Source organism: Carassius auratus, chromosome 28, assembly GCF_003368295.1.
Source record: "Carassius auratus strain Wakin chromosome 28, ASM336829v1, whole genome shotgun sequence".
NCBI lineage: Eukaryota > Metazoa > Chordata > Actinopteri > Cypriniformes > Cyprinidae > Carassius > Carassius auratus.
Genome location: NC_039270.1, coordinates 11,402,373 through 11,428,519, shown reverse-complemented (window position 1 = coordinate 11,428,519; position 26,147 = coordinate 11,402,373). Strand labels below are relative to the sequence as shown.

Sequence of the window (26,147 nt, the reverse complement as noted above, 5' to 3'; positions counted from 1 at the left end):
GTCATCATTAACTATAAATACAGTACAGATATCTCATAAAATCATCCCTTATTCCTATTAAACATAAGAGTCGTTAGAGTCTTAATTATGGTCCAACTTCCCTGAAAACCCATTTGGCCTATACATTTTATACAATATACAGATTGGAAACATTCATCTAAAAAAAAAAAAAATCAAAATAAAATATAGTTATTTTATCACACTTTCCGATGTTTAACAAAATACTTTAAAAAAATTACACGCATGCGCAGTATCATCAGTTCATCGGCTCTCAATTTGGACGCGTCCGACAGAAACGATTCTCGGTTGAGTGTACTGGTGATCCGAAAACCGAAGCAACCGGTTCTTGACTCGAGAACGAGAATCAGCTCATCGGTTCTCAAATCGGACGCGTCTGACAGAACGATTCTCGGTTGAGTGTACTGGTGATCCGAAAACCGAAGCAACCGGTTCTTGACTCGAGAACAAGAACTGCTCCAGCAGTGGGCGTGTTCGTTCATTATCTGGCTCGGCTCGGTGTTCATCTTCAGTTCGGTCTTCACAGCAGTTCAGTCAGTGTACTGTTTGAGTAAATGAATTACTCCAGGATATTGGTTTATTCTGACCCAGAGGGAGTGTCAGTCACGTTAAAAAAGTTAACAGCTTAAGTAATTTGTGGATTAATGCTTATTGGAGACGTGAACCGTTTCAAATGATTCAGTTCGATTTGGTGAACTGGTTCATCCGATTCACTAAGAAGAACCGGTTAAATTGAACGATTCGTTCACGAATCGGCCATCACTAGTGCGGGTGCTTATTTAGATTTTCCCGCGTTCACTATGATTTAGTCGGTTTCAGTGGCGGCTCGTCATGTGATGCAGATTTTTGAGGTGAAAAGGAGGAAGATTTAATGTAAATACAATTTACTATTCGTTTCAGTTCATGTCTCAGAATGTGTATATTTTTGTTTGTAATTTCACAGTTGTAATACCATTACATGAAAGCTCCGCTTTTCTATCGCGAATGTGCCAAATCTGCTGATGTAATTACAACCGCTAAGTGAAAGAGAAGGGGAGGCCAGGGGAACCAATCAGCATCGAGTGTTCACTTTCAGTGCTGAGGAGTGCTGAGAAAAGTAACATCATCTATTTTAAAATCCACGAGCCATTTATTTCATTTAATATAGTTAATCTAATATAACATCGTACTAAGAGTGCAGTTGTTCTCCAGATATAAGCATAACAAATGTGATTTTGATTTTTATAAAAAAATTATAAACAATAAGTTAATATTAAGTGCATTTTAGACACCGTATTGCCTGTTTTAGCTCTATTTCACCAACGAAAAAGTTGAAAACTAAGCTACAGCAGTACAGCAGTAACAAAAGGGCTTCTGGTTATCTTAAGGCACCTTTGGTACACATGATATGTAAATTTTGTCGTTACTCTCAAGATTTTTCAAGATGCAAACTCTCACAAATAAAATGGCTGAAATGGTAAATGGAGTTATTTTTGTCCTATAATTTACTTATTTATTTTAGCAATTTGACATAGTAGTTTGTTTTATTTTATTACAATTATTTACATTTAGCCATTTTTCCTCTATGTAAACTTCTATGTTCTATGTTATTTAGTCTGTATAAATGTTTGACCACAACTGTAAATTGAGCATGTTTGATGATGTCACATTAATGTTTTATAACTTTTACATATGTTTTTATTTATTATAAAGAGACGGCAGAGTTACACTCACCTAAAGGATTATTAGGAACACTATACTTATACTGTGTTTGACCCCCTTTCACCTTCAGAACTACCTCAAAGGAACACTCCGACTTTTTGGGATTTTAGCTTATTCACAGTATCCCCGAGAGTTAGATAAGTCCATACATACCTTTTTTATTTCTGTGCGTTCTGTAAGTGTTATTTGACGCACCCACCGCTAGCCTAGCTTAGCACAAAGACTGGATGTAAATGGATAATGGTAGCATAGTAATCCCAATAGGTGACAAAATAATGCAAACATTTTCCTATTTACATGTTGTGATCTGTATAGTCACAGCGTGTACAAATAACAAGGCTATATGAGACGTAGGAGCACAGCTAACTTACTTGGGTGGAGTGGCTACTTGGGTGGAGTGATTAGTGCAGCACCCGAGACGCGCCGTGGTGAGGAGCAGAATGTTCACTCAGAGTTGGAGTAATAGAGTCAGCAATTACTAGATAGTAAATTTATAGTGTACAATCATGGGTGTTCGCTGTATTGTAAAGAGCTGCAACAATAAACAGGGGAAACCAGGTAATACTATGATGTTTCATAGAATTCCAACCAAAAACGCTGACCTGATGAATCGATGGCTAACGTTACTTGTTCCAAACACACCTGTAAACACCATCACAAAGTATTTTGTTTGCTCTGAACATTTTATTGTAGACGACTATTTTGAAAAAATGCAAGTTGCCACATGGACCATGAAACGTGTGCTAAATGATACAGCCATCCCATCGATAATAAAGACGGGACAAATTGGATCCCCTGTTGCTGCGGTAAGTGTTCCGTTATGTTTTGAGATGACTAACATTAGCCATACTGTAACAGTGCCATGCTAATGTAATATAACCTTAGTAGTGACACTATTACGTGAATAGGGGCTCCGTGTATCCCCTTTATTGTTATTATTGTGTTGTCATGAACACACTGCTCGTGATCATTATAACAAAATCACTTAAGTTACTTGGTGGACAGCTGACCATTAGGTTCACTCGGCATGGGGCGTTTCTTCCAGTTGATCTTGTCACAATGAAAAAAACGACAACTGCCGGGTGTATTAGGGCAGAGAAATCTTCCGTGGTAGTGATGAAAATATTTTGATTGGCATCAAGCCTTGACAATGATGGCAATACCCGGTCTCATTCATTACAAGAAAGGCACTCGGTTTCTGTCGGCATAGGTTGGCATGTTCCACATTTACACCACCAGTTTGTGTTCGTTCTGATTCTCCCTTCGACATCAATCTGTTCGGTATCTGGTCTTACAGCTTCCAAAGTTTGTAACTCCTCATATGTGTATTCTGGCTCAGAACTATATGGTTCTGTATCTTGGTTTTATACACAGTAAAATTCCTCTGAGTCTGACTATTCCTCAAAGTCAGCCATGATAACGAGTCACGTCTAGCTAGTTAGTCACGTTTGTTTTGTTTACGGTCTCGTGTGCTGTGCTTATCACTCCGCCCAAGTAGCCACTCCGCCCAAGTAACGTTAGCTGTGCTCCTACGCCTAGTGAGAATATAGTTCCCAGTATTTATACGATTAAAAATGGTCTCTGTCTCATATAGCCTTGTTATTTATAAACGCTGTGACTATACAGATCACAACGTGTAAATAGGAAAATGTTTGCATTATTTTGTCACTTATTGGGATTACTATGCTACCATTATCCATTTACATCCAGTCTTTGTGCTAAGCTAGGCTAGCGGTGGGTGCGTCAAATAACACTTACAGAACGCACAGAAATGAAAAAGGTATATATGGACTTATCTAACTCTCGGGGATACTGTGAATAAGCTAAAGTCCTAAAAAGTCTGAGTGTTTCTTTAAGTCTACGTGGCATTGATTCAACAAGATGCTGAAAGCATTCTTTAGAAATCTTGGCCCATATTGATAGGATAGCATCTTGCAGTTGATGGAGATTTGTGGGATGCACATCCAGGGCACGAAGCTCCCGTTCCACCACATCCCAAAGATGCTCTATTGGGTTGAGATCTGGTGATTGTGGGGGTCATTTTAGTACAGTGAACTCATTGTCATGTTCAAGAAACCAATTTGAAATGATTCGAGCTTTGTGACATGGTGCATTATCATGCTGGAAGTAGCCATCAGAGGATGGGTACATGGTGGTCATAAAGGGATTAGGGCTGTCACTTTTGTGAAAAAAACATCTTCGATTTTTAAAACATAAGTGTTCATTGAATCGATTGTAAAATAAATGTTCCATGTCTAAAATAAAAAGTTGTTTCCTTTTTCAATGTCAAATAATGGACAGATGTAAAGAGAGCGCTGGAAACACACAAGTCAGCAATATTTCTTATTTATTGGCATGAAGTTTTGTGCAGAATAACATACAGCAACAGGAGTGCAACATTCTCGAAAAAATATATATGCAGAGGGGACGGCTGCCATAACAAAATAAAAACATCACTGCAGACTTCAACCCGGCTGCATTTATGATTTAGGCAATTCAAAAACCTCCAAGATTATTTTAAATAATGATTCAATCCATTTCAAACTACTGTTAAAAAAAATGAAACTTTAAATGGTACAGCTGCGCAAGGTGGGGGTATTACTGCCAATTTTCCACCACAAAAGCCAGTCGCTGTCATTGAACATTGGAAAAACATTAACATTGAAATCATTCGCACCAGACTATTCGCGTTTGGTGTGAACGCAGCATAAGAGGTCGCTTTCGACATCACTGGGTCTTATAGGCGCGTAAAATTGCTGGTATTTTCTGTCTAGCTTTCGCAAGGCATACTGCACTTTCGGAATTCTTTATTTTCTTTTTCTGCTTGTTTGTAAGTTGTGTTACATATATTTTTTAATTGTTTAATTATTTTAAAATTAACAGTGTACATATTTGGTTAAAATCGATTCCCAATTTTCATTTTCAAAACTTTTTTTGGTTGGTCCGATCGATTGTGCAATCGATTTTTGAACTAAAAGTGACAGCCCTAAAAGGGATGGACATGGTCAGAAACAATGCTCAGGTAGGCCGTGGCATTTAAACGATGCCCAATTGGCACTAAGGGGCCTAAAGTGTGCCAAGAAAACATCCCCCACACCATCACAACACCACCACCACCAGCAGCCTGCACAGTGGTAACAAGGCATGATTGATCCATGTTCTCATTCTGTTTATGCCAAATTCTGACTCTACCATCTGAATGTCTCAACAGAAATCGAGACTCATCAGACCAGGCAACATTTTTCCAGTCTTCAACTGCCCAATTTTGGTGAGCTCGTGCAAATTGTAGCCTCTTTTTCCTATTTGTAGAGAAGATGAGTGGTACCCGGTGGGGTCTTCTGCTGTTGTAGCCCATCTGCCTCAAGGTTGTGCGTGTTGTGGCTTCACAAATGCTTTGCTGCATACCTCGGTTGTAACGAGTGGTTATTTCAGTCAAAGTTGCTCTTCTATCAGCTTGAATCAGTCGCCCATTTTCCTCTGACCTCTAGCATCAACAAGGCATTTTTGCCCACAGGACTGCCGCATACTGGATGTTTTTCCCTTTTCACACCATTCTTTGTAAACCCTAGAAACGGTTGTGCGGGAAAATCCCAGTAACTGAGCAGATTGTGAAATACTCAAACTGGCCCGTCTGGCACCAACTACCATGCCACGCTCTAAATTGCTTAAATAACCTTTCTTTCCCATTCTTACATTCAGTTTGGAGTTCAGGAGATTGTCTTGACCAGGACCACACCCCTAATTGAATTAAAGCAACTGCCATGTGATTGGTTGATTAGATAATTGCATTAATGAGAAATTGAACAGGTGTTCCTAATAATCCTTTAGGTGAGTATATATGTGAGCTAGAAAAAAAAATCCTATAATCCTGAAAAAATGTTTAGATAAATGTTAATAAGTAAAACCCAAGACATTTTATTGTAACTTACTTTAGTGTATCCAAATTCATTGTATGTTATTTGACTCCACATACAGGCCTGAAATCAAGTCTCATCTAGCAGGAAAATAAACAGAAATTAGTGTGTATGAGGAGATAAAGGAGGAAAAACCTGTCTGTGAAATGAGTGTCTATGAGGAGAAAGAGCAGGAGTCTTCTGTTGACATTCAGAGAGCAGCATCTCTAGGATTCAGCTGTGTCTATGAAGAGTAATGATTCAATGCATCTGCCCCCTAAACTCAGTGATGTTGACACTCAGAGAGCAGGGTCTTCAGGATTCAGCTGTGTGTCTATGAAGAGTAATGATTCAATGCATCTGCCCCCTAAACTCTGTGATGTTGACGCTCAGAGAGCAGGGTCTCCAGGATTCAGCTGTGTGTCTATGAAGAGTAACGACTCCATGCGTCTGCCCCCTAAACTCAGAGATGTTGACGCTCAGAGAGCAGGGTCTCCAGGATTCAGCTGTGTGTCTATGAAGAGTAACGACTCCATGCGTCTGCCCCCTAAACTCAGAGATGTTGACGCTCAGAGAGCAGGGTCTCCAGGATTCAGCTGTGTGTCTATGAAGAGTAACGACTCCATGCGTCTGCCCCCTAAACTCTGTGATGTTGACGCTCAGAGAGCAGGGTCTCCAGGATTCAGCTGTGTGTCTATGAAGAGTAACGACTCCATGCGTCTGCCCCCTAAACTCAGTGATGGAGCTGCTGTGACCTCTGACCCTGGGTGAGTATCATGTAGTTCCTCAACTATCTTATCACTATGAGTTTTAAGAATATTAAAAACCTACATTTCTTACTTTTTAAGCAACCTAAAACATCCACAAGATTTAAATTTTAGCATTGAACAATAGGTTTGTGCCGATAGACAATAGTATCGTGTATCGACGAAAGTCAGAGATATCGAGGAAAGCAGATGTCTCTGTCGATAGTCAATATGATATTAGGCTCATTGTCCTATTAATGTATTAATAATAATAATAATAACTATTATTATTTAGATTTTTATTAGGTGGCCTATTGTAATTTGGGGTTCAAACTGCCCAGCTATTTCACTTCAGCACCACACACACGCGCAAAAAATGATTAGAGCCTGTAGTCGGTGGAAAAGTTGTAATGCTTTGACTCTGATAATTCGTTAAATCCATGAAATGAAAGAGAAAGAAAATGAGGAGTTGGCAATGGCTGGTACACGGCAACGCGCCCTTCTAATACATGAAAGATTAACTCTTTCTTGGCATTACAAATAAAGTAAAGACAAAATAATAACAAGGCGGCAGAGTGAACTTATCATCCATAGTGGTTCTAATGTATTCCTTCTCTTAAAGACTGATCACTTAATTTATAACACTCACTACGTGGTGATGACGCAGCAGGACTACGTGAGAACCACCATGGATGATAAGTCCGCTCTGCGGCCTTGTTATTATTTTCATGCACTTCGCACTATAATGTGATCCATGCAAAATGCATAGTTTTGGCCGTTACAGAGTCTCCATCCACAAACAGATGTACATCGTCTGCAGATGTAACATATTTCATTGCACTTTAACAAGTAATCTGAACGGCCTATATTTGTGCAATATTTCAAACAAGCCCTAACTAACTGAGTTTAATGCCACAGTAATGTTAGAAAGCATCTCATTCTTGTTTCTGTGACAGTGCGTCAGTCATGAGGCACGCGGTCCTGAGTGCTGTATGACTGATGGATCCGTTCAATTCAACTTTACTCCAAATATATGAACTTAGTTGTTTTAAATACTTAATATTTAACATGTTCGTTTATGTCCAGTATTCATGTTAAACTGTTGGACTCTACTATTGATTTTCACTGACTATATATGAACTAGTTGTTTTAAATACAGTATTTTTATATTTAATGTTAGTTTAGAAGTATGTTTGAAAGTATATTTTTTGATTAATGGTGATTCCATAGGCTCTCTCTCGCGCACCTGCTTGGTTTAAAACACCAAATAGTTCTGCTATGACAAGAACAAAGAGTCTCTCTTGCTCCACATATGCATGATAATGTTGTGTATCGTCGATCTCACGGGCTGACAATATGACGATTTAAAAATGACATATCGGCCAACACTATTGAACAAATACAATTATCTTTGAACTCCAGCTGTTCACTCAAAAAATAAATTTGTCATCATTTACTTACCCTCATGTTGTTCCAAACCCAAGACATGATCTTTAAAACACATACAGTATGAAGTTTTCTTAAAAGAAACTGACAGTTTTCTGTCCCTCCATTGAAAGTCCACTCAAACAAGACTTTACACATCTAAAAAGGTCAAAGGACTTTTGATGGAGGTGAACTGTCCTTTAAGGATTTGTGAGCAGCATTCACATAATGCACATATCATGAAGATCTTTAGAAGAGCCTGATGAGAACAGCATCTAAAAACTCACATACACCAGTAACATTTACAAGTTCTGCACTCAGACTGAGACTTGATAATGTACATTATTGTAAACCTTCATCTGTCTAGAAGTCTGAGCAGCTGTCATTATCTTTATGGCACTCAAAACAAACCGCTTTTGTCTGGAAATATAGCTCATCAATTTTAAGGTCAAACAGAACAATATCTAGCCTTTTTTGTGGATCCATTCAGTTTTTGAATGCTCATTGTTCAGCTTTCCACAAACAACACAATTATCTTCTCACATATGATTATATATTGATCAAACCCCTTACGTGTGCTGTAAATTTTACTCTAGGTCTACACACTTTCAAAGTGTACTACGGTAAAGAAAAATATGGTTAAGAAACAGATAAAGAATGACAATAATCTTAATATCCACTTCATTAATTAAACAGGTTTATAAAGGTTGAAGTGTGTATTATATTAAATAAATATTGTGTATATGACATTTGTTTTGTCTTTACAACTGTGTTATGCATATTCTAGTTTGACAAATGTTAATTTAATTTGAAAAGACAGATAAACTACAGAGAAGTAATCTGAAATATGTCTGTCTTTTTCTCAGTATCATCAACAGGAATAGAAAGAGGGACACATCTCCAGTATCCAGCTCTGTGTCTGTGAAGAGAAACAAATCCATTGGTCAGTCTCCTTATCTCAGTGATGAACCTGCTGTGACCTCTGACCCTGTGTGAGTATCATGTGTAACATGTTTTAGTCCCCAGAATTTAGTAATGACACAGTGACCTTTGACCCTGTCTGAGTATAATCATGTGAGGTGGGACATTTAACACCAAGAGTGTGCAAAAAAAAAGAGCAGTGTGTGCAAATAAATTAAAGAGAAATTATTAATTTTCATAAATATTCATCAGCTAATGTTCATTTATAACAAAAAGTGCATCAGAATAAATACAAATAATATAAATAAACTTTTAAAAAAGAATTGTGTTTTCTTTTTGTGCTTTATTTGCTTTTCTGGTTACACTTTATTTTGTCCTTGTTTCAGTGTAATTACACATTTAAGTACTGAGTAATGTTAATTAACTGCATGGACTATATGGATATGGTTGAGGATGAGGGTTTGGTTTAGGTTTGCATGTAAAAATTAAATACTTTATTGTTATTATGGGAGTAAGAACATGTAACGGGTAACAAGGACACCTTAAAATAAAGTGTTAACGATTTTCTCTATCAGATAACATTAATGTGTATAAATAAGTTGAGCCTCTATTTCACCTAACAGAGGATAAATCAGAGGTTTAGAGTTGAACAGACAAGGCTTTACATGTGTTTATTTGTAATTCACTACAACAGAGATTGATTGAATGTAAGTTATAATCACTTTAACTTCTAACACTTATCAATAAAATAATACTAATAAAAAAGTATTTAAGCAAAAAAAAAAAAAAAAAAAAAAAAAAGAATTATTACCATAATCCAGAAAAAAAAAAGTTACAAACATCATGTGCAAGGATATGAAATTTCAAATAAGTGGTTCTGTCGGTCCTCTGTGTGTATAGCAAAAGGTTAATTGATGGCATTCAATGTAGATGAGGAGCCTTGTTCTCTCTTTACCATATAAAACATATTGTTTTGCCATGTGTACAGTATTCAAATGTTCAGTAATAATTTGAATACAATGCAGGTCACTATCTGAACATATGAAACTCCATTTGTGATGTCAGAAAAAAAAAAAAAACTGGCCATAATAGACAGAAATTGTGTTACAATTACAAGGTGTCTATTAAATTAACACTCGTGATTAGAGATCGACCGATATGGGTTTTTCTATAGCCGATGCCGATGTTTAGAGGTCAGGGTCAGCCGATGGCCGATATGTGCTGCCGATTTTTAGGGCCGATATCTTGGAGTTTTCCCCTTGATTTGCATGCTAAAATGTCACACTAATAATAAGTGGATGCACAACACATTTTCTAAACCTATCATAATTTATTGAGCACTGACTTGAACCATCTCTTCATTCATCTGAATTTAGTGCACTGCACTGTATTAAAATAAAAAAAATGTATCCAAAGTTAACCAAAAAAAATAATAAACTGACCAAGTATTAAATATATAAAACAGGTAAAATATATATATGTATGTATATATGTGTGTGTGTGTGTGTGTGTGTGTCAATCATTTACATAAAAGTTTTAGAGCATTTACATGTATCAAGTAGAATTTTTCAAGTTTGTTGGAACATAAATGTAAACTTAAATATACATTTAAATACAATTTTAGAAATAAAAATCAATTAAACTGAAAAATATAAAAAAAAAAAAATATATAAAAAATAAATAACAGTAGTGCTGCAAAGACACTAGCAACCAGCAACATTTGTGTTTGGTATTAAATGACACAGAACATCTAAAGTGCATTCTAATTTCGAACTTACATCGCAGTCTGTTCATTATTAAAATAAAGTAGAGTCAACCAAACATTTAAAAGGTTACACTGGTCAGTTTAAATACACCGTATACCGGACCACTCTGCTGTTATGCCAAGGACGTTTTTGCTCATGTGAAGAGGATGATTTTTTCCGTCTAGTTTACATTAAAATAAATATTATAGTTTAACATTCAGATACCTTGCGAATATGGAAACATTTGGATATGTGCAGAACGAGACGTGAGCAATAACCTCCAAATACATCTAGTCAAACCCGCGCTCGCTCGTCCTCGTATGAACTTAGTGCACATGGCATAATATCTTCTTTTTAACATAATAATAAGGACTTCTCATCTCCCAGTCTGCTGTGATGAAGTGAGCAGTGATCGTCACATATCTCTCCGTCCCCCTGGACGTCCACCCGTCTGTCGTGAGCGCAACAGAGGATGCTCGGGATAGCTCATCCACAACTTTTTTCTTCTCCTGTTCATAAAGATCTGGCACCATCTTTTCACTCTAACCTCTTTCCTTCATCATTATATCTGACAGGGAAGCCAAAATGCGCGGGGCGTTCAAGCTCCTCCGCTCGGCATTATCACTGAGTGTGGACTGAACATGCGCAACTTTTTTTTTTTTTTTTTTTCATAAATCAATCCGCGGGTCAAGCGTATGCCGAACTGAAGATATTGATCTGAACGGATCACGGATCAATGATGATCCGTTGCACCACTACTATAGTGTCATTTGAAAACATTGCAGTTGCGTTTCAAAATACAACAACGAGCACCACGAAACAAGAGGCGCATTCAGCGGTCTCCTTGACAGAAAACATTCAGCAAAGTAAAATGATCTCAAAAGTATGGCGCGCTCTCTTCATTTTATCAAACGATCATAATCACATTTATTCATTTTACAGTCCTGCTACTAGCATTTTATTCATACTAAAACCCCTTTAATTCAGGTGAGAGCTTTTTTTCCATGTGGTTTTTGCACATAATAATAATACCGCTGCAGACGCATTTTGCAGCATTAAGGTTATTGATCGTTAATTTAAACGACGATCGATCATGGAAATTATCAAATATTGACATCCTTAAATACAAATGAATTGGATGGAAAACTGGTTATTGTCTGCATCAAACCATGCTTCCGAACACATGTGATTCACCGTTCTGGGCAGCTCCAGGACGTCTGTCTCTCCGAGCACGCTGCTGTCTGTGAGCGGGGGCGGAGTAACGGAGCCCTCAATCACGCTGCAGTGTTTGTGAGAGCTGACAACTTCTCCACCCCATTTACAGAGTGAAATTCTCTGACTACCTTTATCTCACAGGTCTGTTGTTGAATCTTCCAAAAGTTTTGGCTCGGGGTGCTTTACATGCAGTGGTAGTGCCTGACTTTAAATTGGCGCTACTAAACACGGATATCGGCCGATGCCGATATATTAAAAAATGACAAATATCGGCCGAGCAATATATCGGTCGACCTCTACTCGTGATATGTGGTTTTAAATAAGTTAAATTAATTTTGGATGCATTTAAATATTTTATACATTTTGAGTGTCTGTTCTTCTAATTTTCTTTCCAGTGCTGGGAGAGCTGACCCGAACAGATATGTGTTCTGTCAGACCTTCACATCCTCCTCCAGTCAGAACCACATCAGTCATCATGACACAGAAGCAGATCTGCAGCTCGATTCTCATCAACCAGAGCATGATGATCTTCAGAGAGTCAAAGACCAGCACAAAACCAGCATGAAGAACAAGTATGAGAGCTTATTTGAGGGAGTTAAACTACAAGAGAATCAAACCCTCCTGAACAGGATTTACACACAGCTGTACATCATAGAGGGAGAGACTGAAGGAGTGAATGAAGAACATGAAGTGCTACAGATGGAGAAAAGTTACAGGACACTCCAAGACACTCCAATCAACTGCAATGACATCTTTAATCCTTTACCTGAACCAGGAGATGAGGAGAAGAGAAGAGAGAAGAAAGACACAATAAAGACTGTTCTTACTAAAGGCATCGCTGGAATTGGAAAAACCGTCTCTGTGCAGAAGTTCATCCTGGACTGGGCCGAGGGAAAAGCCAATCAGGATGTAGATTTCATGTTTGTGCTTACATTTAGAGAAATGAACTTGATTAAAGATCATCAGTACAGTCTTCACAGACTTCTGCTTGACTTTCATCCTGAACTTCAAGATCTGGACTCAAAGATTTATGATGAATGTAAAGTTGTGTTCATCTTTGATGGTCTGGATGAAAGCAGGATTACACTGATGTTTTCAGACAGTCAGAAAGTTTCTGCTGTGACTGAGATTTCATCAGTGGGTGTGTTGATGTCAAACCTCCTGAGAGGAGATCTGCTTCCCTCTGCTCTCATCTGGATCACCACCAGACCAGCAGCAGCCAATCAGATCCCCTCCAACTACATCAACCGTGTGACAGAGATTCAGGGATTCAATGACCCTCAGAAGGAGGAATATTTCAGGAAGAGAATCAGTGACGAGCATCAAGCCAGCAGAATCATCTCACACATCAGAAGAGCAAGAAGCCTCCACATCATGTGTCACATACCCGTCTTCTGCTGGATCTCATCCACTGTGCTTCAAAACATCCTGAAACAAGATCTCAGTGCAGAAATCCCTCAAACTCTGACTGAAATGTACATCTACTTCCTGCTCATTCAAACAAAGATGAGGAACCAGAAGTATGAAGAGCGACATCCAGAGAAACTCCTGCAGTCCAACAGAGAAGTGATTGTGAAACTTGCTGAACTGGCTTTCAATCAGCTGATGAAGGGCAATGTGATGTTTTATGAGGAGGACCTGAGAGAGAGCGGTATAGACGTCACTGACGCCTCAGTGTATTCTGGGATCTGCACTGAGATCTTTAGAGAGGAATCTGTGATTTATCAGAGGAAGGTTTATAGTTTTGTACATCTGAGCTTTCAGGAGTTTTTCGCAGCACTGTATGTGTTTTTCTGCTATTTACACAAGAACAGTGAGGTTCTGAAGATGTTCCTGACAGGAAAGTCCAGAACTCAGAGTGTTTCTCTGGATGTGTTTCTGAAAGGAGCAATGAATAAAGCCTTAAAGAGTAAAACTGGACACCTGGATCTCTTCCTTCGGTTTCTTCATGGCGTCTCACTGGAGTCCAATCAGAGACTCTTACAGGATGTACTGATACACACAGAGAACAACCCAGAGAACATCAAGAAAATAACCCAAAACCTCAAACGAGGTCAGAAAAACAATGTCAGTCCTGAACGATGGATAAATCTGTCACACTGCTTGATTGAGATGAAGGATAACTCCGTTGTTGAAGAAATGCAGGCATTTTTAAATTCTGGAAATACAAGTAAAAGTCTTTCTCTTGCACAATGTTCAACTTTGGCAAACATAATCCTGATGTCAGAGGAGGCACTGGATGAGTTTGAGCTTAAAAAATTCACCACTAAATCAAAAGATGGGAGACAGAGACTGTTACCTGCTCTGAGGAACTGCAGAAAAGCTCTGTAAGTGTGAAAATACAAACATGCAGTAGTTATATTTGACAAAAATTGATGGTGGTGAATAGGATCTTCTGGGTTTGTTTACAAGCATACAATGTAAGTTATTGCAGTTAAGTGTTGTTTTTTATTCTTTACCTAATTAATACAATAAATATATTTTATAAATTATTTAAAAAAAAATGTTTTTTATAAAATATGTACATTTTGTAAACCTACAGGTAAAACTAATACTTATTGTTAGGCAGCTGTTAATGTGAATAAATAAATTATTATTTTTTTTTTTATAAACATTTATTACAGATTGGGGAGCACAATATTTTTGGCATATCATTTATGCAGATAAATGTCCAATATAAACATTTTGCTGCTATGTTTTGTCAGGAAGATGAAACAATTAATCAGTTTGCTGACAAAACTGCAGAGATGCTTATTTTTGTTTTATCCACCTGCTTTATGAGGATTAGACTATTGTCAGTTTTTTTCAGCAATACTCCATGGTTTCCTTTTTACAGTTTAAATTAGGTACATATGATATTGTTTATGAACTGATTTATTTAATATTCTGAAATCTGACAATAAGGTTGTCCAATAGCCAGACGAGTTTCAGTCCTTCCTCTCCAGCAACCTGTCACTCAAGAAAAATTCACATTAATCAGTAAATAACAATGATCCAGAATCAAATCAGTTCTCAAAGGAAAAAACCAAGTCCCACATTTTTCTCATTTAAGAAGCTGTTTAACTCTGGTGCGTCACAATAGTGAAGACAATAACAATTTGTGGTTCATGCAGACTTTGAAGTTAAAATTACAGTGTTTTTGGTCATTCTTTGTATCTTGGCCAAGTCAGCTCATTTGTTCTTTAAGTTTTTTTTTTTTCCCCAGCCTTGGCTTATTATTCTCTAAATATATATTTCAGCTGAAATTCTGAATTTCAGTGAACTTCTCAGTAAATATTTACTTTTGTTTAAAAAAAAAAATCTACCCAGTCTCTTCATTTAAAATATTAAAATAAGTAAAGACCCAGATTACGCAACTCCATAGAGAGCCAAAACAAGGGCACATTTGCACTGTCTGATGATATTATCTAAAATTGTATAACCATATAACATGTATTGACACATAAGGTTAGGTAAAATTATACAGTCTTGTGATCTCATGGATACACCTGTTCATCAGCACATCCTCTCTGTTTTCTGATTGACAGGCTGTGATCTCACTGATCAACACTGTGAAATTGTAGCTTCAGTTTTACAATCATCAAACTCTCTGAGAGAGCTGGACCTGAGTAACAATCATCTGCAGAATTCAGGAGTGAAGCTGCTCTGTGCTGGACTGAAGAGTCCAAACTGTCAACTCAACAAACTGAGGTTTGGATTTCACACTGATTCACATTTTAATAAAAAAATAATGTATGATTTATATAAATTTGAGTTTTATATATAGAGCTAGCATACTGGATGCTAACTATTATTCCCATATTGTTAAAGCTGAAATTTCCTGGCTTTTTCACGATAACTGAGGTCTAGGAACTATTTAACTTACATATACATTTCAAAACAGTCAGTCCACAGTAAAATGCACACAGCCTGCTTAAAGTAGCTGTGATTTTTCACGAACTCTTGTGACTTTTGTAAAAAGTTGACGTCAGATCTCCACAGTCACCTAACTTCAGTCAGAACCGCCCACCAACCCACTCTCCTTCTGTCAAACACTGAGACAACATCACCTCCATGCTATTGCTGAGCATTGAGCAATAACAGCACTGAAACATGTCAAAAATCGGCCGACCCTTACACTCTCACTCAAGGGATGGATGATCTGACAGGATTTTTACTAGGAGGTGGATCACATCTAACGTGTATAGTAAAGACAAACTCATTGTGTCTATCTAGCACATGTTGAAGATGTATGTACTTTTCAATTTCAGCAGGCAACTATTTTTATAGCTACATTATTGTTCCAGCCGCAATAAATTGCAACAATCGATATCCAATCATAAATGATTATATATAAATTTAAAAATTATAAGTTTGTTGTTTTACACACCTGCACAGATATTTTTTTCATACACGACATCGTGGGATGCAAGAAACATGGCTAGAAATCTGTAGACTCATCCAAAACATAAGACAATACTTTATTGAACCTTTTCAATAAGTGCATGCTGCAAACATGAGTATATTTGATGAACGTTTCTGTCCAGTCTGCTCATTTTATTGCTTTTAACCATAGCTGTCATCAGTTTGTTTGTCTGGCAGTGGCAGCAAATATGCGAACAAATTTCTCATTTGAGGATGTATTACATTGATTCATCGTTACACATGATACATCGAGGTGATGTATTACATCACCTCCTTAGGTAGCTGCCTCCAGTTTTCCCTTTGTTTTGCTGCCTCCAGCTAGCGCAGTGATGACACTCAGAAAACAACAGGCCAATCAGAAGAGGGGCTCATGAATATTAATTAGACAGGCTAATATCAACCTGTTCATTGCAGACCTCCAAAGAAAGGAGGTGAACCATGTGAAATTAAACGCAACAACTGCATAGTTCTACAGTCCAAACAACACACATTCAATAAGAAGTTTCTTAATCAGCATTCAGTATTTTAGTTTTTAAATTTGGTTTTAAATTAAAAAAAAGGTCTTTACCAGTGACAATAAATAAAAGTATGCTATATAAATACATTATTCCAAAATATTAAAATCAAATAATATTGATGCGAATAAAACAAAGATGCAAAGTGTTTCATTCATCCAATTAAAAATAAAAAAATAGCTTAATGATTCACATCTATATTTTTTTACTTGAGCCAATTAAAAATAAATAACTTATTGTCTCAAGTAAAAATATATACATGTGAATCATTACCCCTAAAAATGTTTTAATTGGATGAATGAAACACTTTTTTTTTTCAGTGTGCTACAGCAGGTGATTTTTAAGTCAAATTAAGTTATGTAATTTTAAGGTATAATAAAAATCATCTTAATGCAGAACTGACGTTTACTTCTGGCTTTTCAAACGTGTATGCAAGTTCTACTTTACAAAAAAAAAAAAAAAAAACTTTTCAGTTTTGTCACAGTTTAGTCCGTTTCGTTTCTCATCTGAAGTTGAACTGAACATCTCTTCACTGTCTACTCGTACAGTATACGCTCGTGCAGCTCTAGTGCGCGCAGGAAAGGGACTCTTATTTGTGCGCCAGTACACCAACTGATCGCTTCCTGTTATCTGTGCCTCAGATATGAAGCTCTGCACTTCCATTACTGATCGGCTGCCCATGTCCTGTGCATAGATTTCGAAATACTTCCACACAAGTATTTGACATAGCGTATGAGTTTGTTATCATTACTGTATAAGCTAACAGAGTATCACAGTGAGATGTAAACCTTTTACATTTATATATGCAGACAACTTATTATAAGAAACATGGGACATTATATTCTATTGTATATGTAATGAATTATTTAAACCGTTTAGATTGGCCAGCTGTAATCTCAGTGATGCATTAGTGAGATGCATTTAGGAATCTTTAAGATTACTTAAAACAGAACAGCAACACATTTTATAGACAACCATTTCGTGGAGAGGAGGTAATTCTGACTTTGCTACGACGATATCAGATGCTGAAAATATGGTTTGTTGTAAATTTAATTTAAATTTAGAGTAAAGAAAAATTTAAACAGACAAAAACAATCCAGAAAAATTCAAACGGAAATAAAAGGAATAAGAAAAAAAATAAACAGATTTTTTGGTAACTTCAACATTTACTATTATTACTACTTTTATTATTATTACTACTACTAGTATGATTCAGTATTGTATATATAAATATTAGTGGTGGGCTGTTATCGGCGTTAACGTGCTGTGCTAACATGAGACTCTTGTCTCTCTCTAATCGGGCAAAATATCCACCTTGGAAATGATGGTCGAAAAAACCCAGTTATTTATTAAGTTAAAGTAAACAGTTGAGGAAAAAATGGGATGTGTATTATATTGGGGTGGTGTTGGCGCAGTGGATAAGACGCACGCCATTGGTGTAAGAGACCCAGGTTCAAATCCACTGTGAGACACCAATGTGTCCCTGAGCAAGACACTTAACCCCTAGTTGCTCCAAAGGTGTGTGACCTCTGACATATATAGCAATTGTAAGTCGCTTTGGAAAAGCGTCAGCTAAATGTAAATGTAATATTGGATGCTTTCATCGTCTCTTAAAGCGACCGCGCCTAATTTAGCTACTGGCTGCTGTAATGTTAATCCAAGAAAATGAAAATGAAAATTACTCACTCACTTTGTAGTCTTAACAGTCAAACAAAAAATTATTCAGACACCAGATATAATTTTTGATATATATAGCAAAACTGTAATAATGTGTCTGAATAAATGTAGGTTTGATTGTATTTTTCATTTTTACATTGAAAACTATCCAGTGCTATTTTACATTTAATTATTTGGTTTCTGTACCTTGACACCTACAAACTTGAAAAAAATAAATAAACATTGTGTAAATAGCACAAATAAATAAAAACGAACGAACATACAAATTTATCAATTTCAAACAGGGCCCACTGGTACAAACCTTCACCGGGGCCCCGCTGACCCCAGCTACGGCCCTTCTCACGCCTGTTTCACACATACTCCATCTGCAGTGCGTATTCAGTCCGTGTGCGTTAGGTATGTGGTGCAGCACAGACTCGATGTGCTTTCACACAGGACGCGTTTGCAGTTTGCTACTTGGCACGTAAACGATCGCTGCACTGCTGCAGACGCAACACTCCAGGAAAGCAAATGGAATCCGTTAACATGGGTGCGTAAAAAAATATGCAGCGCATACGCACTGCAGACGGAGTATGTGTGAAACAGGCGTAAGGTTGTTTGCACCTTGTGCAATGTGGAATTAGTTTACAGCTTTTTCAAGCACTTTGTGATGCATTTTGGAAACAGGAGATGAGCCCCTTTTCTAATGCACCACCTAGCTTGATAAACCCCTTCTCAAAGACTTACTGTTTGTCAATTTTATTTGGGTAACACATATTCTGAATGCCTTCGGCAGAATTCGAATGAGCCATTTTAATCTAGATTAATCTAGAATAATTTCAAGATCACAGTGAGATTAATCTAGATTAAAATAAATCTATGCCCATCACCAATTTATATATATATATATATATATATATATATATATATATATATATATATATATATATATATATATATATATATATATATATATATAAAGCACTATTTTAGTTTTTGTTCAGTATCCATTTTAAAATCTATCGGTTAATTAATCTGTATCGGCCAGTGTGGTCCAACCTAGCTATCGGTTTCGGCAAAATCAACTATCTGCTGACCTCTATATTGTACTAAATTTCTTTGAGAAATGAAGCACACTAACATGAACACATTCTGTTGTAGGTTATCTCAGTGTTTGGTGACAGCAGAAGGATGTGCTGCTCTGGCATCAGCTCTGAGTTTAAACCCATCACACCTGAGAGAGCTGGATCTGAGCTACAATCACCCAGGAGAATCAGGAGTGAAGCTACTCAGCCACCTGGAAAAACTCAAGTAAGTTGAGCCGAAAAACAAACATCCTTTCTGCTGTGTGAGAGAGAATTATAAGCTGACGCGGAGGTATGTATAACTGCAATATAAAGTAATTTTGAGTATTATTGCTATTAGTATTCTTTTCTAAAATTAGGTACATGTAATATAAAAGTACATATGGCAACAGCTCCAAGTCTCATGCGCAGTGTAGGCTATACTGTCCGAATCCGTTCACTTATTTATTTGTTCACTCCTTCCTGATATAGTGAACTCAACTGCCATACACTATATAGGGATGAGTGAATGAGTGAGCGAATTCAGACACAGCAATAGTGTGACATGTGTTAACCAAAAGTGTAAACATAGATGACGTCACAGGTTTTTTTTAATTAAGGAAGATAGCCTTCGTTTGTATGTAGGCCTAGGAAATTTATATCTTTTTTTGCGAAATACTGTTTTTATTGCATTTTCTTAAACACTTACACAACAATGTACATCACATGTCTGTAACATCACATATAATGTACAAAAACAAAAAACAAAACAAAAAAAGACAAGCAAACAAACACTGGGGCTCATATTACTTGAAAAATGCAATAGCACAAACCAACATTGGATAAAGTATGTACTTTGGAAGACAGAGTTAACAGTACACTGCAATCAATAATAGCTACAGATAAGATAAATAAAATAAAATAGGATTAGTGCAAATTAAAATGTATTTTCAAATGAATATAATACTTAATCAAGCATTTTGTTCCTCCTCTATTATATTGTTCATATCCCCTTGCTCAATAAATAATAAAAAGGGACTCCAAAACCTCTTAAATTGGTCTTCTTTACCCTTAAGAATATATGTTATGCATGAAGATATTTCTCTTAACCATTGAGTTGTAGTAGGCCTTTCTATCTTTTTCCAATAAATGGCGATGAGCCGTTTAGCATGTAGAATACACATATCTATCAATACTTGAGTGTCCTTTTTAATTTTCCAGTTATCTGGATGAATACCAATAATGAAAAGCTCAGGATCCAGTGGCAATCTCACTGAGACTTTATGCCATATCATATTATTAATTTCTTTCCAAAACTCTGTGAACTTTGATCACATTCCACATACAATGAATCAACGTGCCTTTTGAAATGTATATATTTATAATACTTACTTAAATATAATTAATATTATTTTATTGCTTTTGTATTAGTTGTATGAAGAGTAAAAAAAAAATTGGTCGGTCTTAACGCAAATTTACAATCGGCAAGTCGGTCGGACTAAAAGCAGAAAAAAATAAAAAATTGAGTCAGTCCTAAATTGACAGGGTCGGTCGGGTTACGGCAAACAAGATTATTTTTAAGGATGGTCTTACAGTTTTCAAGTTCCTCTCTGAGCTCTATGTTTTCTTCCTGTAGCCCTTCTATTCTTCTTTGCATTTTTTGAATTTATTCATTTACAGGGACCTTGAAAAGATACATAAGCAACATAAACAAAACTTTTGTGTTATTTTGTTTAAAAAAAAAAGCAAAATATGAAAAACTCTGTTTCTGAAATTGATAGTGACAGTACAGTTTCATAGTATTTACAATTTTTCGCCTGTTTTCTTTTTGGCTTATGTTTAATTCGTTGCTTCGTTACATGCTGCCCAGCCTTTGTTTCTTTTCTTAATTCTTTTTTTTTTTTTTGCTGGCTTTAAAAAAAGTAATAATTAAAAAAGAAAGAAAAAAAAGAAAATACTTGCTGAGGCTGAGCTGACAGTCTTTGGAACCACATCATCTGAGCTTTTTTGGTTTTAAAATTCTTAAATTGCTGGGTACATCAGCACCACACTTCATCTTCCCAATTAATCTGTCTCTCTTTAAGCAGGTTTTCATCCAAGTGTGTGACTCTGTAATGTAAAAACATGTCAACAATAGAGTCATCAGATGATCGAACTTAGTGGCTGTGATTTTTTTTATTTATTTATTTTTTTTTTTTTTTTTTTTTTACACATTAATATCCTTTTAAATGTAAAACCAAAACAAAAGTTAACAGCCTTGAAGTTGGAACAAACGTAGATTTCTGCAGCAGAACTCTTTATTTGTTTTACTCACACAGAAACAGTATAAATAGTAAATATTGTATAACACCAAACTCAGTATAAATCTCATTAATCTATCATGAACACTGGCTATAGGCTGCTACTGTATATACTGATCCACCAATGTAAAGTTATCTTGGTTTAGTTCAAAGACCTGACACATTTGAGCTGGACCCATCTGGACAATTTCAGTGTCCAATTTATCAACAAATAACCCTTTATGAATCAATTTAAAACAAATAACCCTTTATGAACCAATTCATAAACAAATAACCCCTTATGAACCCACTGTATTAATGAAAAGCTGTATGTTATCTTTAGTGGTGTCCTCTAAATAAATCAAGTTTCATCTAAATGAACTATTAAACTGATATTAAACTGATATACAACAAACTTAGCAACATATGAACATTAAAAGTACTGCAGAAGCACTTAATAATCTTCTCACCAGCAAAGTACAAGATTCAGAGGATGCAACGTCTTCTCGCAGTGTTTGGGCCAGCTGATTAACTTACTTCGTCAGGAAACGTTAAATCCCATTCTCCATTATTTAATGTTTGGAAGTGAATGTGCATGTCTTCAATGTAACACGACAGACCTATTTTGACTATTATTATTATTTTTATTTTTTTTGTTAAAAAAATTCTAATAATCCGAAACGCAACATTGAAAATGTGTTATAGTTTAGATAAAACAGCTATAATATAATGATAACATCAATATTGTACACGCACGCACACAAACACACACACACACACACACACATATATAAATTATACTTAATTCATAAAACATATATTTTGTGGGAATGTACTATCTGTGAATATTAATTTATTGTTCATTTTCAATTCTGATTAAGTGAGACTGCTTGTTTATATTTTACAAATACTTAAGCAGTCGAACAAGCATTTTTATATATTAATTCAGATCGTAAAGTACCCTTTAAAAAATCACATTACTATTAGGGGTGGCGGAAAATTCGATTCTTAGATAAATCGCGATGCGGACGTGGACGATTCTGAATAGATTCACAAATGTCCAAAATCGATTTAAAAAAAAAAGTATATAGTTCTAATAACGTAATATTGACGGAACGCAAAAAACGGAACCCTGAAGCGCGGAAGTGCAGTGCCCGGACCGTCTGTGACGTGCACATAACAGAGAGAGACGCAACGGCTGAGCGCGATGTCCAAACACCCTTCTCGTTAAAAGCTGACGTGTGGAAATATTTTGGCTTCTGTGAAGTTGAAGGGCGAAAGGAGCTGTACAAGAGCCGCACTATTTGTAAGTTTTGTAGAGTAAAACTAAAATATTTTGGAAACACCACAAATATGAGAAGCCATATAATCCAGAGGAGGAAAAACACTCGGCTGTAACTGTTACCGGTCATTGCTGCTAAACAGAGGACATTGAGCAGACTATATTGTCGAAGCTTCCCCTCGGCTCGGAAAGGGCAAAGCGCATTACACAATCAATCTCAACTTTTATTGCGGATGATTTGCGTCCATATTACAACGTCCCATCTCTGAGATATTTCACAGACACAGCGATCCCCCCACACTACACAAGACCGAAATGATTGACATGGGAGTTTAAACGGTCACAGAATGCACGTAACTAAGCAACAGAGCATCCGTTAAAGAAGCAGCTACGTTTCCATGGCGACGCGTCAGGCTCGTCACGTGACACACCGCGGCCACAACACTGTGTGACACACAGATCGTGTTTATTACGTAAAATATTCACAAACTTGCTCATGTCCTGAACTATCTGATATTCTGATTCACAGATGTGTGTAAATGAGTGTGTTTTGTCGTTTAAAACCCTTTCTAAATGATCTTGATCGTGATCTGTAATGTGAGATGGGTGCCGTCGTGCTACACTGCAGCATTGCACTGCATCTGTCCGTGCTGACGTCCAAACTCAGGGTATTATATTACTGTTTCCATATAGAGCAAATATACATCTGAACTAATATTATATTGGACTAATCTGTTCACCTTCTTACTGATAACAGTGGAATATAGTTCCTCATAAAAAATGTCTTAAAACAAACAGCAGAAACATTTCATTTGCAGATGTTCCTCCAGTTTTCAGGTTGATGGTTATCAAAGTACTTTAAGTGATAACTTCTTTACACGGACAGGTTTTCTCACAGTAAAGTGAAGTATAGTGATACATCAAGACTTGATAATAACAAAAGTCAAGAAACTACACTTAACTGACTTAAAGCAGCTAGCACATTGACATTGTTTCCTAGTTTCAGTTTAAATCTAAAGTTTAAAAGAAGTGTTTGCTGGCCAAAATTAAAATTAGAAAAACAATCTCAGCGTGTTTCTGGATTGTACACCTGACTCTAGATGGACATTGATAAATGGGTGAATAAATCTTTCCTTTTCAACATTGCTGGGAGAAATATAAACTGATTATGTTATACATTTCTCATCTGATTATTTCTGAACATCAGGTTTAGCCGACTGTCCATCAAGCAATAGCCCGAGTGCATCTCAGTGTGTGTGTGTGTGTGTGTGTGTGTGTAAGCCTGTTGTCCACAGATGAACATCAGGTTTTGTAGCGTGCAGTGTTTTATTTTAGCGGCTAATGAAACCGAAGTTTAGAGACTCAGAAGTTACCGTGACAACATCCTGATAATATGATGCGCTTCCTGAAATATCATCTAAAGTGAAAACATTGTTTACTTCTCTCTAATAAATGATCTGTGTGTGTGTGTGTGTGTGTGTGTGTGTGTGTGTGTGTTCTAGTGTGGATCATGGAGGAGAGATCATGATCCCATCAAGACGCCACAAATGTAAGTCACACACAGAAACACAGTTTTGTTGTTTGTAGTTGAGTTGATAATGTGTGTGTTGTAAATGTGTGTGTTGTAATGTGTGTGTGTTGTGTTCAGACGCCTGTGATCTCACACTGGATCCAAACACAGCACACACTCAACTCGTTCTGTCTGAGGAGAACAGAAAGGTGACGTGGGTCTCTGAGGATCAGTCGTATCCTGATCATCCCGACAGATTTGATTATCATCCTCAGGTTGTGTGTTCAGAGAGACTGACTGGACGCTGTTACTGGGAGACTGAATGGAGCGGAGAAGGAGTTTATATATCAGTGTGTTATAAAGAAATCAAGAGGAAAGGATCGAGTCTTGACTGTGTGTTTGGACATAATGATATCTCCTGGAGTCTGTTCTGCTCTGATCAAGGATTCACTGCTCTTCACAATAATAACTCCACTGAGATCTCTGTTTCTCCAGACTCCTGTAAGAGAGTCGCAGTGTTTCTGGACGAGTCGAGCGGCTCTCTGTCCTTCTACAGCGTCTCTGACACACACACACTCACACACTTACACACATTCACACACACATTCACTCGACCTCTACTCGCTGGATTTTACCTTTATCATACAAACTCTTCAGTGTCTCTGTGTCTCATTAAACACTAAACACACACACACACTCACACTCACACACACACACACACGCACACACACACACACACTCACACACAGACTAGTACACACAGGTTGAGTGTGTAATGATGTGAAAGTGTGTGTTTTAATCTGAACTCCTGTGAATCTCATCTTCAGGAAGTTGAACATCAGTTTCCTGTTTCTGATCATCATGAAGATGTTTCAGTCACACACACAAACAGACAAATACACAAGTGTGTGTGTGGAATCAGCTCATATTTACACTGCTCTTTCATATTTCTCTGACTCTATTTTCACGAGTTCACATCATTGTAGTGTAATAGAGTTCAGAATAAAATTACTTTATCATCATCATTATTAATATTATTATTATTATCATGTGTCTGAAACCTACATTCAAAGAACTGCTGGAAAAAAGTGTTTATGCAGCTGTACATTAAAAACATTAATGTGAAGAATTTAACGCTCGGAGCCTCTTCATTTTTATCTCACACTTGATGCTTGAAATTTAAGTTTCCCTTTTTTTTTGTAAGAAAATTATTGTATACATTTTCTTATTCAGTAATATTTTTAGTTTTTTTTATCTTGAATTTTTAGGCGATTTTATGATAGTATGAAATATTGATACAGTTTTTATCATCTATTTATCTTCCATGAAAATAAATTAAACTCCTCCTTTTTTGGGTCACACTTGGTGCTTGAAATTAAGTGTTTTTTGTTGTTTGTTTGTTTGTTTTTAGGAAAATTAAAGTAATACATTTTTATTCAACAATATTTTTAGTTTTTTATTTTGAATTTTGAAGAGATTTTATAATGCTACGCAATATTTATACAGTTTTTATCATCTATTTTTCTTCCATGAAAATAAATTAAACTCCTCCTTTTTTGGGTCAATCTTGGAGCTTGAAATTAAGTGTTTTTTTTTTTTATTGTTTTTTTTTTTTTTTTTTTAGGAAAATTAAAGTAATACATTTTTATTCAATAATATATATATAATTTTTTTTTTAAGAAAATTATTGTATACATTTTCTCAATCAGTAATATTTTTAGTTTTTTTATCTTGAATTTTTAGGCGATTTTATGATAGTATGAAATATTTAAA

At 36.3% G+C, this 26,147-nt stretch overlaps 1 protein-coding gene across 3 annotated transcripts in view; it reads left to right on the top strand.

Annotated features, from left to right (window-relative positions):
- LOC113046785 (NACHT, LRR and PYD domains-containing protein 3-like) overlaps positions 1-25,631 on the top strand; it is a 33,845-nt gene extending 8,214 nt beyond the window's left edge. The window contains exons 1-8 of one of the 3 annotated variants that reach the window (XM_026207767.1): positions 5,516-5,547; positions 5,695-6,379; positions 8,650-8,775; positions 12,060-13,991; positions 15,184-15,354; positions 19,401-19,550; positions 24,367-24,413; positions 24,513-25,631. In XM_026207767.1, the coding sequence (XP_026063552.1) occupies positions 5,859-6,379; positions 8,650-8,775; positions 12,060-13,991; positions 15,184-15,354; positions 19,401-19,550; positions 24,367-24,413; positions 24,513-25,057 (3,492 nt within the window). In that variant the 5' untranslated portion in view covers positions 5,516-5,547; positions 5,695-5,858 and the 3' untranslated portion in view covers positions 25,058-25,631. Of the gene's footprint in view, positions 1-5,515; positions 5,548-5,694; positions 6,380-8,649; positions 8,776-12,059; positions 13,992-15,183; positions 15,355-19,400; positions 19,551-24,366; positions 24,414-24,512 lie in introns of those variants that run through there. The other 2 variants (XM_026207766.1, XM_026207769.1) reach the window with 2 other exon arrangements.
- Positions 25,632-26,147: the final 516 nt, after the last annotated feature.